The following is a 17,753-nucleotide window of genomic DNA, read 5'->3' as shown; positions in this document are numbered from 1 at the left end:
GGTATAGAATTTGATTAAATAAACAAATACAAGTTCAGCCCCCCCATTCATATAAGTGTTGATTACCAAAATGCCCCCCCCCAAAGGAGTTGGTGAAACCAAGGGGAAAGGAAAGGCAACCCGTCCTCAGGCGAAGTGTGTAAGACACAGGGACGACTCCTCTGAGGATGAGTTGGATCCTAGGGTGGCTGCCTTAATAGTCAAGGTACAGGCCTTAGAAGAGGGCAGGGGAGTGGACTCGCCACCCTTAGTTCACCCTCAATCTAAGAATGGTAGGCCACGCCAGACACTAAATCAAGCTCAGGCTGATCTGCTTCAATCTCTTGAGGCTAGAATCGAAGCTATCGAGCCAGTGGGCACCCAGCACAGGGAGCAGCAACAAAGGTCTGAACAAGACACAGTGAACATCAGCATGGAACCCGAGGTAGCATGACAGTAGGTGCAAGCTGTGCCGGTCGGGATGCAGCCTAATCCCACCTTCCCCGCAATTGCAAGCACAGGTATACATGCAGGAATGCCCCTGGCGCACACAATGAACCCATGGGGGTGGTTCCCCTGGTTGTCAGGTATGGCATGGCCGCAAATGCATATGCCAGGTGTAACTATGCCCACCCATATACCTCCCCCAGTCACAGCTGCTCAGGACCCGGCTAGACATAATTTAGCAGGGCCTCTGGCCACGGATCCTCATATCCGGCAGGGGCTCGCGGTCCTTCTCCACGAGCCCCTGCCAAAGGAAGTGAGGCAGGTGGCTACCAGGAAGAGGGCCTTCTCTGCTGTGGCACCCCGGCTGTGGAATGAGCTCCCTAAAGAGGTTCACTTGGCACCTACATTATTTGCTTTTAGACGCCAGGTGAAGACCTTTTTATTCTTCCAGTATTTTAACAGTCTATAAATAAATTTTAATTTGGTGTTTTAAATTTGTAATTTTGCATTGCTGCTGTTTTTATCTGGTTGAGCTTTTATATTGTATTTTGTACTATGGTTTTATACTGTTGTTTTATACTTCGAATGTTTTTAATTTTTGTGAACCGCCCAGAGAGCTCCAGCTATTGGGCAGTATAGAAATGTAATAAATAAATAAATAAATAAATATCAAAATTCAGGCTGCAGTGGCTAGTAGTGTAAACACAGGGACCATCCCTGGACAACAGGTGCTTACTAACTTGGAAGGGGGCAATCTACAATCCATGAGTATAGAGGCGTCCAATACAAGCCCATCTACAATTAACACTGCCTGTGCTTCCGTATGGCAGGGCCCAGGAGGCAGCGGAGCTACTTTAGGAAGTGATAACTCTTCAAATGTAGGTCCATTTGTCGGGGCCGAGCGTAATGCCCTGCCAAAAGGCTGCGCCTCCACACCCTTAGGTTATTACTTGCTCCCATCTACCAGGGAGGAAATAGTGAGGGGGGAATACGTAGACATATTTTCCTTACTCTTCAGGGAGTTGGAAAGTAGTGAAAGGGAGAAATTAAGTGAGAAGGAGTTAGAACAGCTGAGGAGGCAGAAAGCAGCTAGGACTTGGGCCATGGTTGCCTGGCTTTCTAATATACATGGGTGTAATGCAACAGCGCTTCCCTACGAAAGCCTTTGTACTCACCAAATACCTCGATATGATATATAGGGCGTACATGGAATACGAAGGGGGAGCATGGTTGGCTTATGATGAAGCCTTTTGCAAAAAGGCAGCTTTTGATGACACAGCCCATTGGGATATACGTGATCATGATTTATGGCTGCAGTTCATGACCCCAGCCAGACCTGTGTCTGGCAAGAGGGCCGATAGTGGCCACGTCCTAATGAAACATCAACCTGCCTCTACCACAAAAGGGAGCATGGGGCAGGGGGTTCAATCACGCCCGCCTTGCTGGGAATTCAATGCTAAAGGAATGTGCCTACGCTCCCCATGCAAGCACAAACACGATTGCCTCGCATGTGGGGGAGCTCACCCCTCTAATTGCCCCAAAACGCGCACAAGCAGGAACTCCTTCAAGGATGGGCAAGGAGGCCAGCGGCAGGGGGGCAACAACAATCCCCTCCTCCTAAAGGGCCCCAGCCCAGTTAGAATAGGCCCTCTCATGACTTTATTATCTCAATATCCTAGTAAACAGGATGCTGATCTGTTGGAAACTGGTTTCAAGGAAGGTTTTCACATCCCCTTCAATGGTGTTAGGACCTCTTCATTTGCTAGCAATCACAACTCAGTCAATACGATGGAAACATTAGTTAGGGATAAAATAGACAAAGAATTAGCTGCCGGAAGGGTTGCAGGCCCTTACAAAGCTCCTCCGCTACCCAACCTGAAAGTTTCCCCACTAGGCATTGTGCCAAAAAAGTGCCCGGGTGAATACAGGCTGATTCATAATCTTTCTTTTCCCAAGGGTGACTCCGTTAATGATTGCATCCCTGAGCAATTATGCTTAGTGCGCTATGCATCATTTGATTCTGCAGTCAAGATGATTTGTAATAATGGCCAAGGGGCCCTTATGGGAAAGTGTGACATTAAATCAGCTTTTCGTATCCTCCCAATTCATCCAGATGACTTTAATCTACTGGGATTTCACTTTCAAGGGCATTTTTACATGGACAAAAATTTGCCAATGGGCTGTTCGGTTGCGTGTGCAATGTTCGAAAAATTTAGCTCGTTCCTCGACTGGGCGTAACAGACCAGAACCAGATTTAAAAATTCAATTCACTATCTCGATGATTTCCTATTTGTTGGCCCAGCTAATAACAACCTGTGCGCATATACTATGAATGAGTTCAGAATCCTCACTGAGCAATTAGGTGTCCCTTTAGCTCAGGAAAAAATGGAGGGCCCCACAGCAACCATAACCTTTCTAGGGTTATGGTTGCTGTGGACTCCACTAGGCAATGTTAGACTCCACTAGGCAATGTTGCAGACTCCCACAGGATAAACTAGATGCCTTACGCCAGAGATTGAGCCAAGTAGCACAGGCGAGGAAGGTGACCCTGTGGCAATTACAAGAAGTGGTCGGTCACCTTAACTTCGCCTGCAGAGTCATAGCCCCAGGCAGGGCCTTTACACGTTGCTTATGTGATGCCTGAAACGCCCCTTTCACCGAGTCCGGGTGACCAAGGCCATGCGAGAAGATTTGAATATTTGGCAGGCATTTTTATCCAAGTTTAACGGCATCTCATTCTGGAGGCAGGACTTACTCATCAAGGCTGAGATGCAGATTCATTCGGATGCATCTGGTACATTAGGTTTCGGTGTAATTTGGGGGGACAGATGGTGCGCCGAGCAATGGCCCATGGAATGGCAGCTCACGAATATCTCCAAAGATTTGACTTTTCTTGAGTTCTTCCCAATTTACGTAGCGGCTCACATTTGGTCTGCTGAGCTATCAAATTCCGTGGTCCATTTCTGGTGTGACAACCAAGCAACCGTGCAGGTCATTAACACTTTAACCTCTCAGAACCCTCAGGTAATGAACCTTGTCCGTGCTTTCACTTTGCATTGCCTGTGCCACAATATTCTCTTTTGTGCTTGACACATCCCTGGCCTAGATAATTCCATAGCTGATGCTTTATCACGTCAGCAGGTACAGAGATTCCGGGACTTGGCACCATGGGCACGTCAACGGCCGCAACACATGCCACCCAGCCTATGGGACATTGGCAGCAGGAAGTTAAGCGCGCTGTATGGCAGTCGGTAGCCCCTAGCACAAAGGCAGCATACCTGCAAGCAGGTAAGGAATTTCAGGCATTCAGGGAAGCAAGTCAGTTGCCCCTAGCATGGCCCATCCCTGTGGAGCACATTCTGGAATTCTGTGTGTTGGCCCATAAGAAAGGCCTCTCCACAAGAACAATATCGGGTAAGCTAGCCGCTCTGGCCTTTTTGGCCAAGATGCAAGGTGTGGCGGATAATACTGTTGACTTTTGGATCAGGCAGACCTTAAAAGGTTGGTTCAGAGTGTCGCCTCAGCCTCCTGATAATCGCCTCCCAATATCCCCGGATATATTGGTGAGGCTAAAACTGCAGTGGCTCTTTTTTTGCCAATCACCTTACGAAGCAGCTTTATACCACACAGTATCTGTGACTGCATTCTTCGGGGCATTCCATATATCTGAGTTGCTAGCCCTATCAAGACACGACCTTTCAAAGAGAGCATTGCAATACAGCGACCTAACATTCACAGATCAAGGAGTAATCCTGCGGTTAAGGAGATCTAAAACTGACCAAGAAGGCCGGGGTGTCGACATCTCCCTGAACCCGGCACCAGTTACGGACATTTGTCCAGTGATTGCGCTACAGACGTTCATTAACTTCCGAGGCAGTATGGCAGGCAACCTTTTCTGCCATAACAATCACTCACCGCTTACAAAATTCCAATTTTGGGCAATTACCAAAAAAGTGCTCAATTCATTAGGCCTACAAGAGGCACACTTTGGCACCCATTCGTTTAGAATCGGGGCAGCATCCATGGCTGCAATGTTAGATCTACCCCCTGATACACTTCAGGGCATTGGTAGATGGTGATCTACGACATTCCAGTCTTACATCAGGAAAATGCCCCAGTAATAACATTGTTTTGTCATGCGGCTAACTTTCGTGTTTATTTTAGATCGTTGGGGAAGCCAGGTGCCAGTTCGTGTGATCATCTGCGGCCACAGTATGGTCTTCTGGGCTGGCAGAAGGGCGGCCACCTATTCCTTTGGAACCCAACTGGGCTAGAGCCAGTTCACCAACATACAGTGTTTGGGTAGACGCGGAATGCATTGGGAATGCCTGTTGCCCACCTTATTTCAAGAACAGGTGGCTTGCGCACCACCCCAAGTTATTTATTTATTTATTTATTTAATTACATTTATATACTGCCCCACAGCCGAAGCTCTCTGGGCGGTTTACAACAATTATTATGATACACCTTGGTGGGAATGATCTGGGGATGCTGAAGGGCAAAGCCCTCATACTGCAAGCGATAGCCGATTTCCAGATTATTCGGCAACGTTGGCCTGGTGTAATCTGGTCATGCGTGTTACCCAGGTTCACATGGCGAACAGGCTGCGACATCAAAGCAATGGAGCAGGCTCGTCGACAAGTTAACAGCGAGATCTTCAGAGATCTAATTAAACATGGAGACTTCAGCATTATGCACCCCACAATTACGCTAGCTCGGAGGGAGCTATATAGACAGGACGGAGTGCACTTGTCTGACATAGGCAATGATCTATTTTTACATGATCTGCAAGGGAGTCTGAGAAACGTATTACTAGGTAGGTGGGGGAGAGCGACTAAGCAAGTGGCTTGACGCCCCCCATGGCAGGTAGGAACGGGCATCCAGAGGGATTTGAATGGCGAGCATTCATAGGCACTGTTCCAGTGATAGGTGTTTCCCGAGGGCTCCCAGTGTTGAGCCTTGTGGCCGGGCTGGGGGATAAGGACCACCTCTGAGGCCGACCTCTCTCACCCACCTTGAGCCTGGGGGCAGGGGTTGGGGGTGACAAGGGAAGGTCTCCCTACCCCATAAGGGGACACCCAGGAGGGGGGCGAAAAGCACAGCGCCACCCACTGGCCAAGAAAGCTCGCCTGTTACATAGAAAGGTCTGTAAGCAGGCCAGACTGGATGCCCGATAGGTTAACCCCTTTGCAGATCTGGAATAAAAGTGGCCCAGTTTAAATCCAACATTTGTGTCGTCTCTTATTTCTTGCATCCGTCTCGCAATCCCCCATTCTCTCCTTGCGGGGGAAACAGAACCAGCTAATTCCCAGTTTTACAAGCAAAAAGCAGCAGCAACAACCCTCACCCTCATATATACAGGCCTCCGAGGGAGGAAAGGAAGGGGGGGAAGAGAGAGACTCTTTAGATCTGTGTGTGTTTTTAACGGAGCCTTTGCTTCAAAGCATGTAGAAAATGCACCCTCGTTGCCAGCAGCACCCACATTTTTAAAGATAAATAGATCCAAATTGGCACAGTAGAAGGTCTTAAGGAGTGCTTTCAGTATACCAAATTTTGATCAGACTGCTTCATCCATCCAATCAATATATGATTTTTTAAATTTTCCTCCCTTAAACCCTTACAGTTTATAGTTTTCCACTGGTCCATAGGTCCTTACGCTATTCAACAATACAAAGCTGGTCAGTTTCACCCAAATGTCTTGTCAGTTTCAAGTGAAATCCTTTGGCTGCTTCTGAATCCCTCTGTGTGTGTGTGTGTGTGTGTGTGTGTGTGTCCGTCGGTGTCTTTTTCCATCCTCCTCTGCCCCGTTCCCCTACCCCTCCTTGCTCTCCATGGGGGTGGGGCTCCTTCCAACATCACCAACACAGGCTGTGTGTCTCTTCCCTTATTGATTCATCTCCCTAAAGACATGTGTTGCTCTTGCTCTTATTTGAACGGTAGTTGGTGGGGGAAGGAGGACACAGATTGTACTTCCATTCCTTTGAGCATGTGAAGCTGAGTGGGGGGTGGCAGAAGACACAAAAAGGGGGAAGCAGAGATGGAAATGTTCTCCATGTGGGGGGGATCCTGCATCTCCCCACCTTTTTCTTTCCTTTTCTCTTTTTTAACCAATAAATGGTAGGAGGAGGTACAAAGAAGATCTGGGGGGTGGGGATAACAACATGTATGAGTGAACCTCAACGGATCTCAGCAACACACCACAGCAGAGGTGTAAGTTTACAAGTTTTCATATGCTATAGAAGCACTATAGAAGCACAATAAAACTGAAATGGGATAAATCGAGGGTAAACCAGAACAAAAGTGTACGTGGGATGAACCTCAGAGATACAGCAGGTCCAGTGTTTCAGGGCAGCATTGTGAGGCCTTTGCATGGGCCATGTGGGCATATTGCCAAGTCCGACAAGCCCCATCCCCTGCAAACCTCCCCAGCCTTAATTCATTGCCCCATGGACTGCACAGTCCCCCAGTCTTCCTGCCACCTTCTCTATGTTGTGCCATCTGGCACTTTCTGGGTCAGGCAAGCCACAGCATGAAGGTAGAGGTGTATAAGCAAGTGGATACACATGTGGTCTGTAGCATGACAGAGGATAGAGCACAGTGCTCTCTGCAGCCTGTGTGTGCTCACGCACAGTTGCTCCCTCCAACCTTGCCTGTGTTGCACCCTGCAGGAGCTGAACTCAAAGTGCAGGTATTAACATTTAAAGCCCTAAACAGCTTGGGGCCAGGTTATCTGAAGGAACGCCTCCTCCCATATGTACCTGCCCGGACCCTAAGGTCATCTTCAGGGGGCCTTCTCCATGAGCCCCTGCCAAAGGAAGTGAGGCAGGTGGCTACCAGGAGGGCCTTCTCTGCTGTGGCACCCCGGCTGTGGAATGAGCTCCCTAAGGAGGTTCGCTTGGCACCTACATTATATGCTTTTAGACGCCAGGTGAAGACCTTTTTATTCTCCCAATATTTTAACAATCTATAAATTTTAAATAACATGGTTTTAAATTTGTAATTTTGCATTGCTGCTGTTTTGTTTTTATCTGGTTGAGCTTTTATATTGTATTTTATATTATGGTTTTATACTGTTGTTTTATATTTTGAATGGTTTTAATTTTTGTGAACCGCCCAGAGAGCTCTGGCTATTGGGCGGTATAGAAATGTAATAAATAAATAAATAAATAAATAAATAAATAAAACTCCTTCCAGTGGAGGGTTCAGAGGACAACCACGTGCCCATCTGGCCAATTGCAGTGAAAAATGGCACAGGGTGTTTCTTGCCCAGCCAGCCATTTCACCTTGGAGGGTGTAAAAGGAGCCTGAGGAACTGGGACACTGCCTCCCAGAGAGAGTGGGGTTCTTATCAAATACCATAAAAACAGGAGTTTAAAGGCTCCTTCTTTGTCTAATAAAGCCAGAAAATTCCTTTCTGCAAAAAATAGATTGTTTTCTTTTTCTGCTACTCTGCCTCCCTCCTCAATCTCTTGCGGCCTTAGTTACGTGTGTGTGTGTGTGTGTGTGTGTGTGTGGTGTGGGTAGGGGTTTCCAGCCTGATCCTCTGATGTTCTACTGAGCTGTGGGCTTAGGACTTCTGGCTTGAAGTGCCCATCCCATTCCACAGTACTTACTTGACTACCCTATGATCAGCCCCAAGGGAATGGATGATAATCCAGGATCCTTAAAGCAGTCTCTTCAGGCCAATGACTTCCCCCATAATGGGACTAACGGTACAAAACCCAGAGGGAACAGCAGCTAATTGGTGCTATATTTATTTATTTATTTATTTATTTTATTAATTACATTTCTATACCGCCCAATAGCCAAAGCTCTCTGGGTGGTTCACAAAAATTAAAAACATTCAACGTATAAAACAACAGTATAAAACCATAATATAATATACAATATAAAAGCTCAACCAGATAAAAAGAGCAGCAATGTAAAATTACAAATGTAAAACACCAAGTTAAAATTTATTTATAGACTTAAAATGCTGGGAGAATAAAAAGGTCTTCACCTGGCGTCTAAAAGTATATAATGTAGGTGCCAAGCGAACCTCCTTAGGGAGCTCATTCCACAGCCGGGGTGCCACAGTAGAGAAGGCCCTCCTCCTGGTAGCCACCTGCCTCACCTCCTTTGGCAGGGGCTCACGGAGAAGGAGCCCTGAGGATGACCTTAGGGTCCGGGCAGGTACATATTTTAGCCTGGGAGGGTAAAATATGTCACAGGAGGGGTAGGGTGACTCCCCTTTGATTGACTGGTGAGAACGGAGGCTATTAGGCTTGAGGGTGAGATGTGTGGTGATTCAAAATGGGAGGGGGCCCAGGGAACTTGCCCAGCTTCTCTCTAGATGGGAATCCTCCCCAATATAACAGAGGTCTTGGGTCTCTATTCCTCCATCAGGGGGGCATGACGGAGTAGGGAACGTGTTTCAGCATGAGGGCCAAATTCAGTGTCGGGGAAGCTCTTAGGGGCTGCATTCCAGTAATCAGAAGGCCTGAAGGCCAGCAGGGGCAGAGCCAAAGGCAAAAGAAGTGGGACCAAAATACCAAAGACATGAGCATGGTGGAGCCTAAAGCTCTTACTGCCAGTAACAAAAGTCTCAGGAGGGGGCATTTCTACCTATTGGAATGGGGGGGGGAGGGACAACTACACCAAAAGTTTGGTATTGGTGGGAATGGGATGACAATACGGCCATTTGGGGAATGCTGGAGAGCTGGACTGGGAGGGCTGGAGCTGGCCCACAGGCCTGAGTTTCCCCACCACTGGCCTGGACATTCCTGTCTCCCTGGATAACAGTGACACCTCTAGCATTTCCTGCACCATCACCAGATGTCTCTGTGTCCTGTTTCATGACTAGCTCCTCTTCTGCTGAGTCCTACAGCCTTCAGAAATGTGCAGGCCTGTGCCTCCTTCAACCTCTCATAATGAAGATATTATGATGCTGTCAAAATGGGAATGCCATAACAAGTTTCCTCCCCAGCCCACATGGAGAGTTCACCATTCATAGGAAGCTGTGCCATGCGGATAGATAATGATGACTAGCTTACTGAAAAGGCTGTCCCACTCATCCTCCCTTTCTTCATCTTCCTCCAGCAGGTGGAATCGAAGCACATTGTTTAAATGGAGGTTCCGGAGTAGCTCCTCACAATAAAACGGGTTTCCGTGGCTTCTTTGTATTAAGAATCTGGAGGGCAGAAATTATCACAGGTCAGTTCCAGGATTTAAGGTACACTCCATAAACTGTTGCACTTACTGGTGCTTCCATCTTCCAGGATCAGCCTGCAGGCAGCTGATTCACAGCAAACTCTAGGCATACCTGCGATCTGGGAAACTTGTGGCTGTGCACAAGGCTGCTTAGAACTGGTCAGAGCAGTTGCCGCTGCTCCTGATCAGATGCTCACAAGCCAGGAAATGGTTGGCCAGTAGCTGTGGTGATTGCTCTCGCTAGTTGCCCAGTGCCAGTAGAAACTTCACTTCTGCCAGCTCATGCACATTCCCAAAGGTCAAGTATACCCTGGAATTCTCAAGCTTGGCTGATGCTGGGGAGAAAAGTATCAGTGCAGCACAGCTGTTTATGAATCATCCTATTAGACTTAAATGATATTGATACGCCAGCTGCACCCCTTCCTAGAGTCGGAAGACCTAAAGACGGTTGCGCATGCGCTGGTAACTTCGAGGCTCGACTTCTGCAATGCTCTCTATGTAGGGCTACCTTTATTGCCTAGTCCAGAAACTTCAATTAGTCCAAAATGTGGCAGCCAAGCTGGTCACTGGTACACCTAGGAGTGACCACATTACACTAGTTTTAAAATCTCTTCACTGGCTACCAATTAGTTTTCCGGCGAAGTACAAAGTGTTGGCTATTACCTTGAAAGCCCTACATGGTTTGGGTCCAGGCTACCTGCGGGAACGCCTTCTCCCGTACAATCCGTCCCGCACACTCAGGTCCTCTGGGAAGAATCTACTTCAGTCAACCAAAACTAGGCTGATGGATATTACCCAGAGGACCTTCTCATCTGCTGCTCCCAGACTGTGGAACGGCCTGCCGGAAGAGATTCTTCAACTTGACAGTCTTTTAGCATTTAAAAAAGCAATAAAGACTGATCTATTCCGGCAGGCCTATCCAGTGAAATTTTAGAATGTTTTTAGGATGTTTTTAGGATGTTTTAATCATGTATGCTATGTTTTAATCAGTTTTTAATGTGTTTTATATTCACCGTTGTTCCCTGCCTCGATCCAAGGGGAAAGGCAGGTGAGAAATAAATTATTATTATTATTATATTGGGATTGGCAGTTACATTTGGTTTCACACTGGAGCCCAGCTAATTTTTGACATCAAGTGATTTTAATGGGCTTTTTTCTTTTTGCAAGATTAACATATATAACAACTTAATGTATCCCAACCCCAACCCCCAATATTTATGAATCCTCAACCATCTTTGCCAGACTGTTTGAAAAGAAAATAAACAAGGAAAAGGAAGAAATTTCTCAGGATGCTATAGATAACTTTATTGCAAACAAGCCCAATGCGTTTTGGCCTCTTGCTTTCTGTTAGGCCTTCTTCAGGGGGCTATAATAATACATACACAGACAAATGAATGGGACAACAAAGCACTAAAATCATTATAATTGAAAAAGCATATTGCACACAAGGCCTGTGCATATTTACAAACAATAAAACAGTATTATATCTAAAAGGTTTATAGGGCACATTGCAAGCAAAGCCTGTGCATATAAACAGTTAAAATACTAAATGATCTCCTGAGTAATATCAGAAACAACAGACCAGGTGCACCACTCGGATGCCATTTTGGGGGAAAGAAACACCTTCTAACGTACCTTAAGTTTTGGACACTGAAAAAACTGGTCCTGGCCCTCTTTCTCTCATGATATGTGCTGAAATTTTTATATATTTCTACTAGTGCTGATATGGGTTGATTTTTTAAAATGCTTTAGGTCTACACACTCGCACCTCAAGAAAACAACCCCACGTTTATCAGAACTGCTGCTATGCCTGATATCAATTGCTGGTATATGATTTGCTTTCCTTCTGAAATTAAGTAATGGTAGATGAGCTACCCAGGCAAATGCTGGAGGGGGCACAAGTTCTTCAATGCTCAGATAAACCTTTTTGTAATGAGTTGGCAAGAATACCCACCAGAACTTCTACTGTTACTTTCTACTGTTAGTTTTTCCCTACCCTGTGCCTGCTTACCCTTCCCTGTACCTGTTGGCATTCTCTTCCCCTCCTTATTGTTTTACTATGATTTTATTAGATTGTAAGCCTATGCGGCAGAGTCTTGCTATTTACTGTTTTACTCTGTACAGCACCATGTACATTGATGGTGCTATATAAATAAATAAATAATAATAATAATAATAATAATAATAATAATAATAATAATAATAATAATTCTCCCTTCCACAAGCCATTTATGTTCAGCAATGGCACATATCTCTGCTTATGCTTATTGATGGTGGTAGGAGTAGTTCACCTTTTTTTACAGATTGTCAGCACTCCCTATAATGCGCGCTTAACTGGCAACCTAAATGATGTTTGTGGAGGGATAGAATCTACACCCGTCACCTCTGGCCAAAGGAGAAAACTGCAGAGAAAGATTAGCCATGCCAGCAACGCAGTACATTTGCACCAACAGGCCAGAGGAGGTCAAGTAGCATTGCCTGGTCCCTATAAAAGCTTCTGGGGGGACATCTACACAGCTTTCCGAAGGTGCCCCGAAGCCCCTTGAGGGCGCCCCGAAAACGCTCGTGTAGTACGTACCTTAATTGTCCCCAGAAGAGGAGGAGGAGGAGGCGTGCTTCGGCAGCGCGGACTGCGGGCGGGCTGCTCCCGGCTCCGTTTCCCTCTAGCCAGCAGGCCCTGCGAGAGCTCCCAGCAGTGGGGCTGGGTCGTGGGAGGGAAGAGAGCGGACGGGCGAGAAAAGGGGAGAGCACCTCCCACGCCCCCGGGACTGCGCAGGGGCTGCCGCCACTGCCGCCGCCCCTTTCGTCACCTGTCCGCTCTCTTCCCTCCCACGACCCAGCCCCGCTGCTGGGAGCTCTCGCAGGGCCTGCTGGCTAAAGGGAAATGGAGCCGGGAGCAGCCCGCCCGCAGTCTGCGCTGCCGAAGCACGCCTCCTCCTCCGCCTCTTCTGGGGACGATTAAGGTACGTACTACACGAGCGTTTTCGGGGCGCCCTCAAGGGGCTTTGGGGCACCTTCAGAACGTTGTGTAGATGTCCCCTGGGTTAGGCTTGCTTGTTGGTCTAAGTGATAAGGTGACTCTGCTCTTGCTGGCTATAGATTGCTTTTGCCTTCAACTTAACAGGAGCAACTAAAAGATCCACTAGGCAGACACTTCCTACTTACGTTTCAAGCTCCCTGGTGATACTGACCACCCCAAGGTCCTGGCAGGCCTTCTGAATAATTACTGAAGGAGTTAACTCTCGTAGTTGAATATAGGTGGTGTTTGGACTGCTCATGATTTGCGCTGCAGTAGAGCAAGGCAGTCGTCCCTTGCGGTTGACAGGAGACAAAGACATGACAACAAAGACGGCAACTTTCTTTAATAAGTTATCCAGGAAATCCCAGGAGGCTGAATCAATGAACTGTGCTTCATCAATTACAAAAATGAGGACTTCCTTTTCCACTGCCTAAAAACAATAATGACAGCAACAACAATCCTCCAGAACAGGATGACTACAGAGGTCTTGTCTCTGCCATCATTACTTCTACAACAGGTCTAGGCAACTACAACACTTTGGCCTAATTTCTTGAAAATTCCTCTGCAAACCATCAGTTCAGACCTAGCAGAGAGAGAGAGAGAGCCTGGCCTATGCACTTTTGGCTCTGACCCTGACCTCGACTGGCTTTGGCACTGCCCACCACCACCATGTGGAACTCAACAGAGAAAAGGTTGCCCACCCTTGAACCATGGCTCTTGGTTGTCATAGTTATGTTTGAATGTACCCCAAGGCCAAAAAGAAAAAAGAAAGAAAGAGAAAAAAAGGAGAAGGAATTTCCTGACTCTATTTGGAATATCTCTATATCCTCCAGCTACCACAACTACTACAAGTAGTAGTAGTAGTAGTAGTACTATTGCACAAGGCACTGTAATACTTTAAAAAACTTGCTGGGTTTCAGATAAAAACTCCCTTGTGGGCTGGATCCATACCACAGGACCCCAGTTGATCTGCCACATTCTATTGGATATGATCTATGGGTTCACCTAGATATAAATTAGAATTGTAATTATCAACTGAACTCAAAAGCTTCTGAGATTGTCTTGGGGAGAGAAGGTATCAATTCAGTCAGTTTATTAGGAGTTACGATTAACGTGATCATTCCTATGCAGCACTGATCTCCCCTCCTTCCCTCCTAAAAGTGGGAAATGCCTCTTCTAAGGGCTTAGTTATTGGTAGTGACAGCTTTCACCTAGAATGTGCTGGTGGTTGTGTGTGGTTGGTTTTGGTTTTGGCTTCAGCCCTTTGGCCTTCAACTCCTCATCACTGGAATGTGACCCCTGACAGCTTCTCTAAAATGGAATTCTGCCCCTGGGCTGAAAGAGGTTCCGCATCCCTGCTATATAGTTTGGAGACCAGATAGCTGCCTGGTGAAAAAATTGCTTACATTCTCTAGAATCTTTTTAAGAATTTTTTCCACCTCTTCATTCTTTTTGTCATTGTCCAGTTTGGAAACGACTTCTGATGTGGGAAACTGTCCAGAAAAAAAGAACAAACCCAACAGTGCTTTGATTAGCAACACAGAGCACCATATTCTTGCCAACAGTACTTGAGATAAAAATTAACCTTGAGGCCATTTGCAAAGTTTCATCAGAGTCATTGAGCCTGAATAATAAGAATGTATCTTCCCATCATAAATGGCTTCACAACTGGACATTCAGTACAGAATACTGGAAGAAAATTTTCTGCAGCTTTACTAAGGGCTTTGCTAGACCTGCCGGGATAAGCCGGCAGGGAGGCGGGGCGACGGCGCGCTAACTTTAAAGCGCGCTGCCCAGCCTCCTAGACGGCTGACGCGTAGGGACGACGCAAGCCCTGCAGCGTCGGCCATGTTTTGTTTTGTTTTAAAGGGGCCATGTGGGGCCCGAAGCCGCCGGAGAAGGTAAGGTTTTTTTTTATTTAAGCCCCCCATCCGCCCCCCACCATCTCCCATTCGTCGCCCTCTGCCCCCCTCACCATCTCCCGTTCGTCGCCCTCTGCCATCCCCTCGCCATCTCCTGGGCGTCGCCCTCTGCCCCCCCTCACCATCTCCCGTTCGTCGCCCTCTGCCATCCCCTCGCCATCTCCCGTTCGTCACCCTCTGCCCCCCCTCGCCATCTCCCGGGCATCGCCCTCTGCCATCCCCTCGCCATCTCCCGTTCGTTGCCCTCCGCCATCCCCTCTCCTGCCGGTCCAGCCTTCCCTCCCCCATCTCCCCTCCCGGATCACACACCCCCCCCCCGGCACGATGGGCACAGCGCTCGTATGAGCTCTGTGCCAGGTCCGTGTTTTTTTGCGGCTACTCACGAGTAAGCGAGTAGCCGCAAAAAGCCACGGACCTTCCTAGACCTTTCGCAGCCCTGGCCTTAGGCCGGGGCTGTGAAAAAGGTGCGCCATAAGCCACTTCGCTTATGGCGCGTTAGAGAAGGCCTCAGTGCGGCCTGGCGCCGGATTCCCCTGTGCATCATCTGGACGCACAGCAGGGAAACCGGCCCACAAAGCACGCTAAGGCCTCGTCTAGGAAGGCCCTAAGTGACCTGCATAATATCTTGGGTATAATTTCCATGCTGTCTTTCCCAAGTATCCACCCCTACAATTTTGTATATGTGAATGGTAAATCTTTTGCAAATCCACATCAAGCACCACAAATTAATTTACAATTCACTCTTGCATCTTTACCTTAACATGAAAGAGATTGTTGAGAAGGCAAAAAACCTGATCCTCTATTACGCCACGAAGTTTGTTCACAAGGATGTACTGTCTCGCATCATAGGTTTTACAGGTATCAATCCCCAGGAACATAGCCATGAGTGTCCGGATAGTAAAAAAATTCTGCCACACATTTATCTTTGCAAGCTCCATTGCTACAACCCTGCTCGATTACAAGAACAAGTGAACGATCTTCATTTGGAAGCAATGACAAGTCAGCTCATTCTATCAGTTTGCTTAGATGATAAGGCAAGGCAATTGTCATAAATAATTCCTTATCACAGAATATTAATGCTGGGCAAGTACTCCATATTCCAAAAAGATAGTTCAGAGCAAACATGAAAACGACTACATGAGATTTTACAGTGAACTTATTTCAAGTAGTTCTCTCACATGAAAGAGTAATAATACTGTTGGAGGCTGGCCCTGCCAACCATATCATCCTTTCCCTTCCCAATTTGTGCACATTTTCCTTCATTTGGGAATGGTCAGTATATCCAATTGTGAGAGCCCCAGCTTCTGGAAGAGGGAATTCAACAGCCTTACAGAAGCCATTTTCTTTCAAAGTTCATAGATGAGTCTATAAAAGATGTGTGCTTGATGCATATGCAGTCTCTCGAGTCAAAATGTTTGGGCGGGGATTATTTAGCAACCATCTCTGTACCCCAATGTGGAAACTAGAATTTGACCTGGGGTTTGATAAAAAGCTTTCAGCCTTCCCAAGAGCAGGGCAAAGATTTATTTATTTATTTATTACATTTTTATACCGCCCAATAGCCGAAGCTCTCTGAGTGGTTCACAAAAATTAAAACCATAAAAAAACAACCAACAGGTTAAAAGCACAATTACAAAATACAGTATAAAAAGCACAACCAGGATAAAAACCACGCAGCAAAATTGATATAAGATTAAAACACAGAGTTAAAACAGTAAAATTTAAATTTAAGTTAAAATTAATTGTTAAAATACTGAGTGAATAAAAAGGTGAATAAAAAGATTCTGAGATGGTTGGAGGAGGAAGGAAGAGTTTTGAGGTAAAAGAGGGGAAAGGGGACAAAGTAAAAGTTTTATTAAATTTTTTCTTGGCCTAACAATCAATTCTGATTAGTGATTAATACTGGATATTATTTATTCAGGCATAAGACAATGTTTAGTATTTATCTTTTAAATAATTATTTCTATGTTTTTATAACCACCTGACTCAGCCTCTTCTATGCGTCTAGGGTATAATTCCTATGTGCTTGGCAGTTGAAGTTGGGGGAGAAAAAAATAGGCAGTTGGTATGCACCAGAAAGGGACAGCCTGGAAAATATTGTCCTTCCAATTGTGATATGGAAGTTTTACTAACTGAGTCAGCACCAGAAATACTAAGAGGGCTAGAGAGCAGAGAGTGAGCTTTCAACATAGTTGGGAATATGCAAAAAACTGAGGTTAAAAGTACTAACTTTTGGCCAGTAGCCTGCCCTAAGAAGGCAATTTCAGCCATTAGTTGGCTTTTTCCATATCCCATAAGACCTTCATACATTATGACATGGCTTATTTTAGAATGTTTAAAATCATCCAGTAAGCTTTCAAAGATGTCAGTCTCTTTCTTGCGACCTGGGGGGAAACAATAAAGCAGATGAAATGACTTTTAAAGAGCAATGGGAAGCCATACATAGCTAAAACATTATTCACATTTTGAATGAGATGATCATTTTGCTATCCAAATGAGAGTGACTTTGGAAATTAAGAAATGGTGCCAGCTAACTGAAGATGCTGAGGCTGGCCTCGATGATTTGTATGCAAAGCATTAGTCTACCTTAGTCTTCCTGAACCTTGCAGAAGTTCCCCTTTGAAGACTACAAGTCCCAACACCACCTGAATGCAGATGTAAACTAACATTTGCTTGGCAACATTTCTTAAGTCTGAATTCCTATTCCCACTCACATGGAAGTAAGTCCCATTGAAATCAACAGGGCTTACTTCTGTATAGGATTGTGCTCTAAGTAACAATTGTATAGATGGCAGTTGGTAGTACCTGTTTTGCAGTACCCACACTTACAGTTTAGTGCAGCTGTGGAGGAAGCTACCATATGGGCAAGTCTGGGAGAAAGACAACTTAAACTAATAATAAATAAACCCAAGTAATATCTCTCACAAACCTATAGCACTTTCTCTTGCCCCAATAATTGATTGTCACATAGGATACTAGGAGTCAAGCCACCTACCTAGTAAAGGGTAATATTCTGATCTTTCCTTGGTCAAATATGCTTTGTAAATCATTCTAAAAAAAAATGTTGGGGGGGGGACACAAGAAAAGGAAACCCAAGTTGATCATTACATTCTTCAAGTCAAATAGGCTATTTACAGATGTGTACAAAAAGGTGAGCCAGGTGCCATGACCCCCTTCTTCATCTGGGAAATGGCAGA

At 46.1% G+C, this 17,753-nt stretch overlaps 1 protein-coding gene across 1 annotated transcript in view; it reads right to left on the bottom strand.

Moving 5' to 3' along the window:
• Window positions 1-17,753, bottom strand: part of ADCY10 (adenylate cyclase 10) — a 165,609-nt gene that overhangs the window by 90,917 nt on the left and 56,939 nt on the right. The window contains exons 13-18 of the mRNA XM_063133185.1: window positions 17,552-17,607; window positions 16,787-16,940; window positions 15,312-15,504; window positions 14,041-14,127; window positions 12,781-13,064; window positions 9,459-9,595 (exon numbers count right to left, since the gene is read on the bottom strand). Of these exons, the coding sequence (XP_062989255.1) occupies window positions 9,459-9,595; window positions 12,781-13,064; window positions 14,041-14,127; window positions 15,312-15,504; window positions 16,787-16,940; window positions 17,552-17,607 (911 nt within the window). The remainder of the gene's footprint in view (window positions 1-9,458; window positions 9,596-12,780; window positions 13,065-14,040; window positions 14,128-15,311; window positions 15,505-16,786; window positions 16,941-17,551; window positions 17,608-17,753) is intronic.

This window comes from Elgaria multicarinata, chromosome 1 (genome assembly GCF_023053635.1).
Source record: "Elgaria multicarinata webbii isolate HBS135686 ecotype San Diego chromosome 1, rElgMul1.1.pri, whole genome shotgun sequence".
In the NCBI taxonomy this organism is placed as follows: domain Eukaryota; kingdom Metazoa; phylum Chordata; class Lepidosauria; order Squamata; family Anguidae; genus Elgaria; species Elgaria multicarinata.
This window is presented reverse-complemented; position numbering and strand designations above follow the sequence as displayed.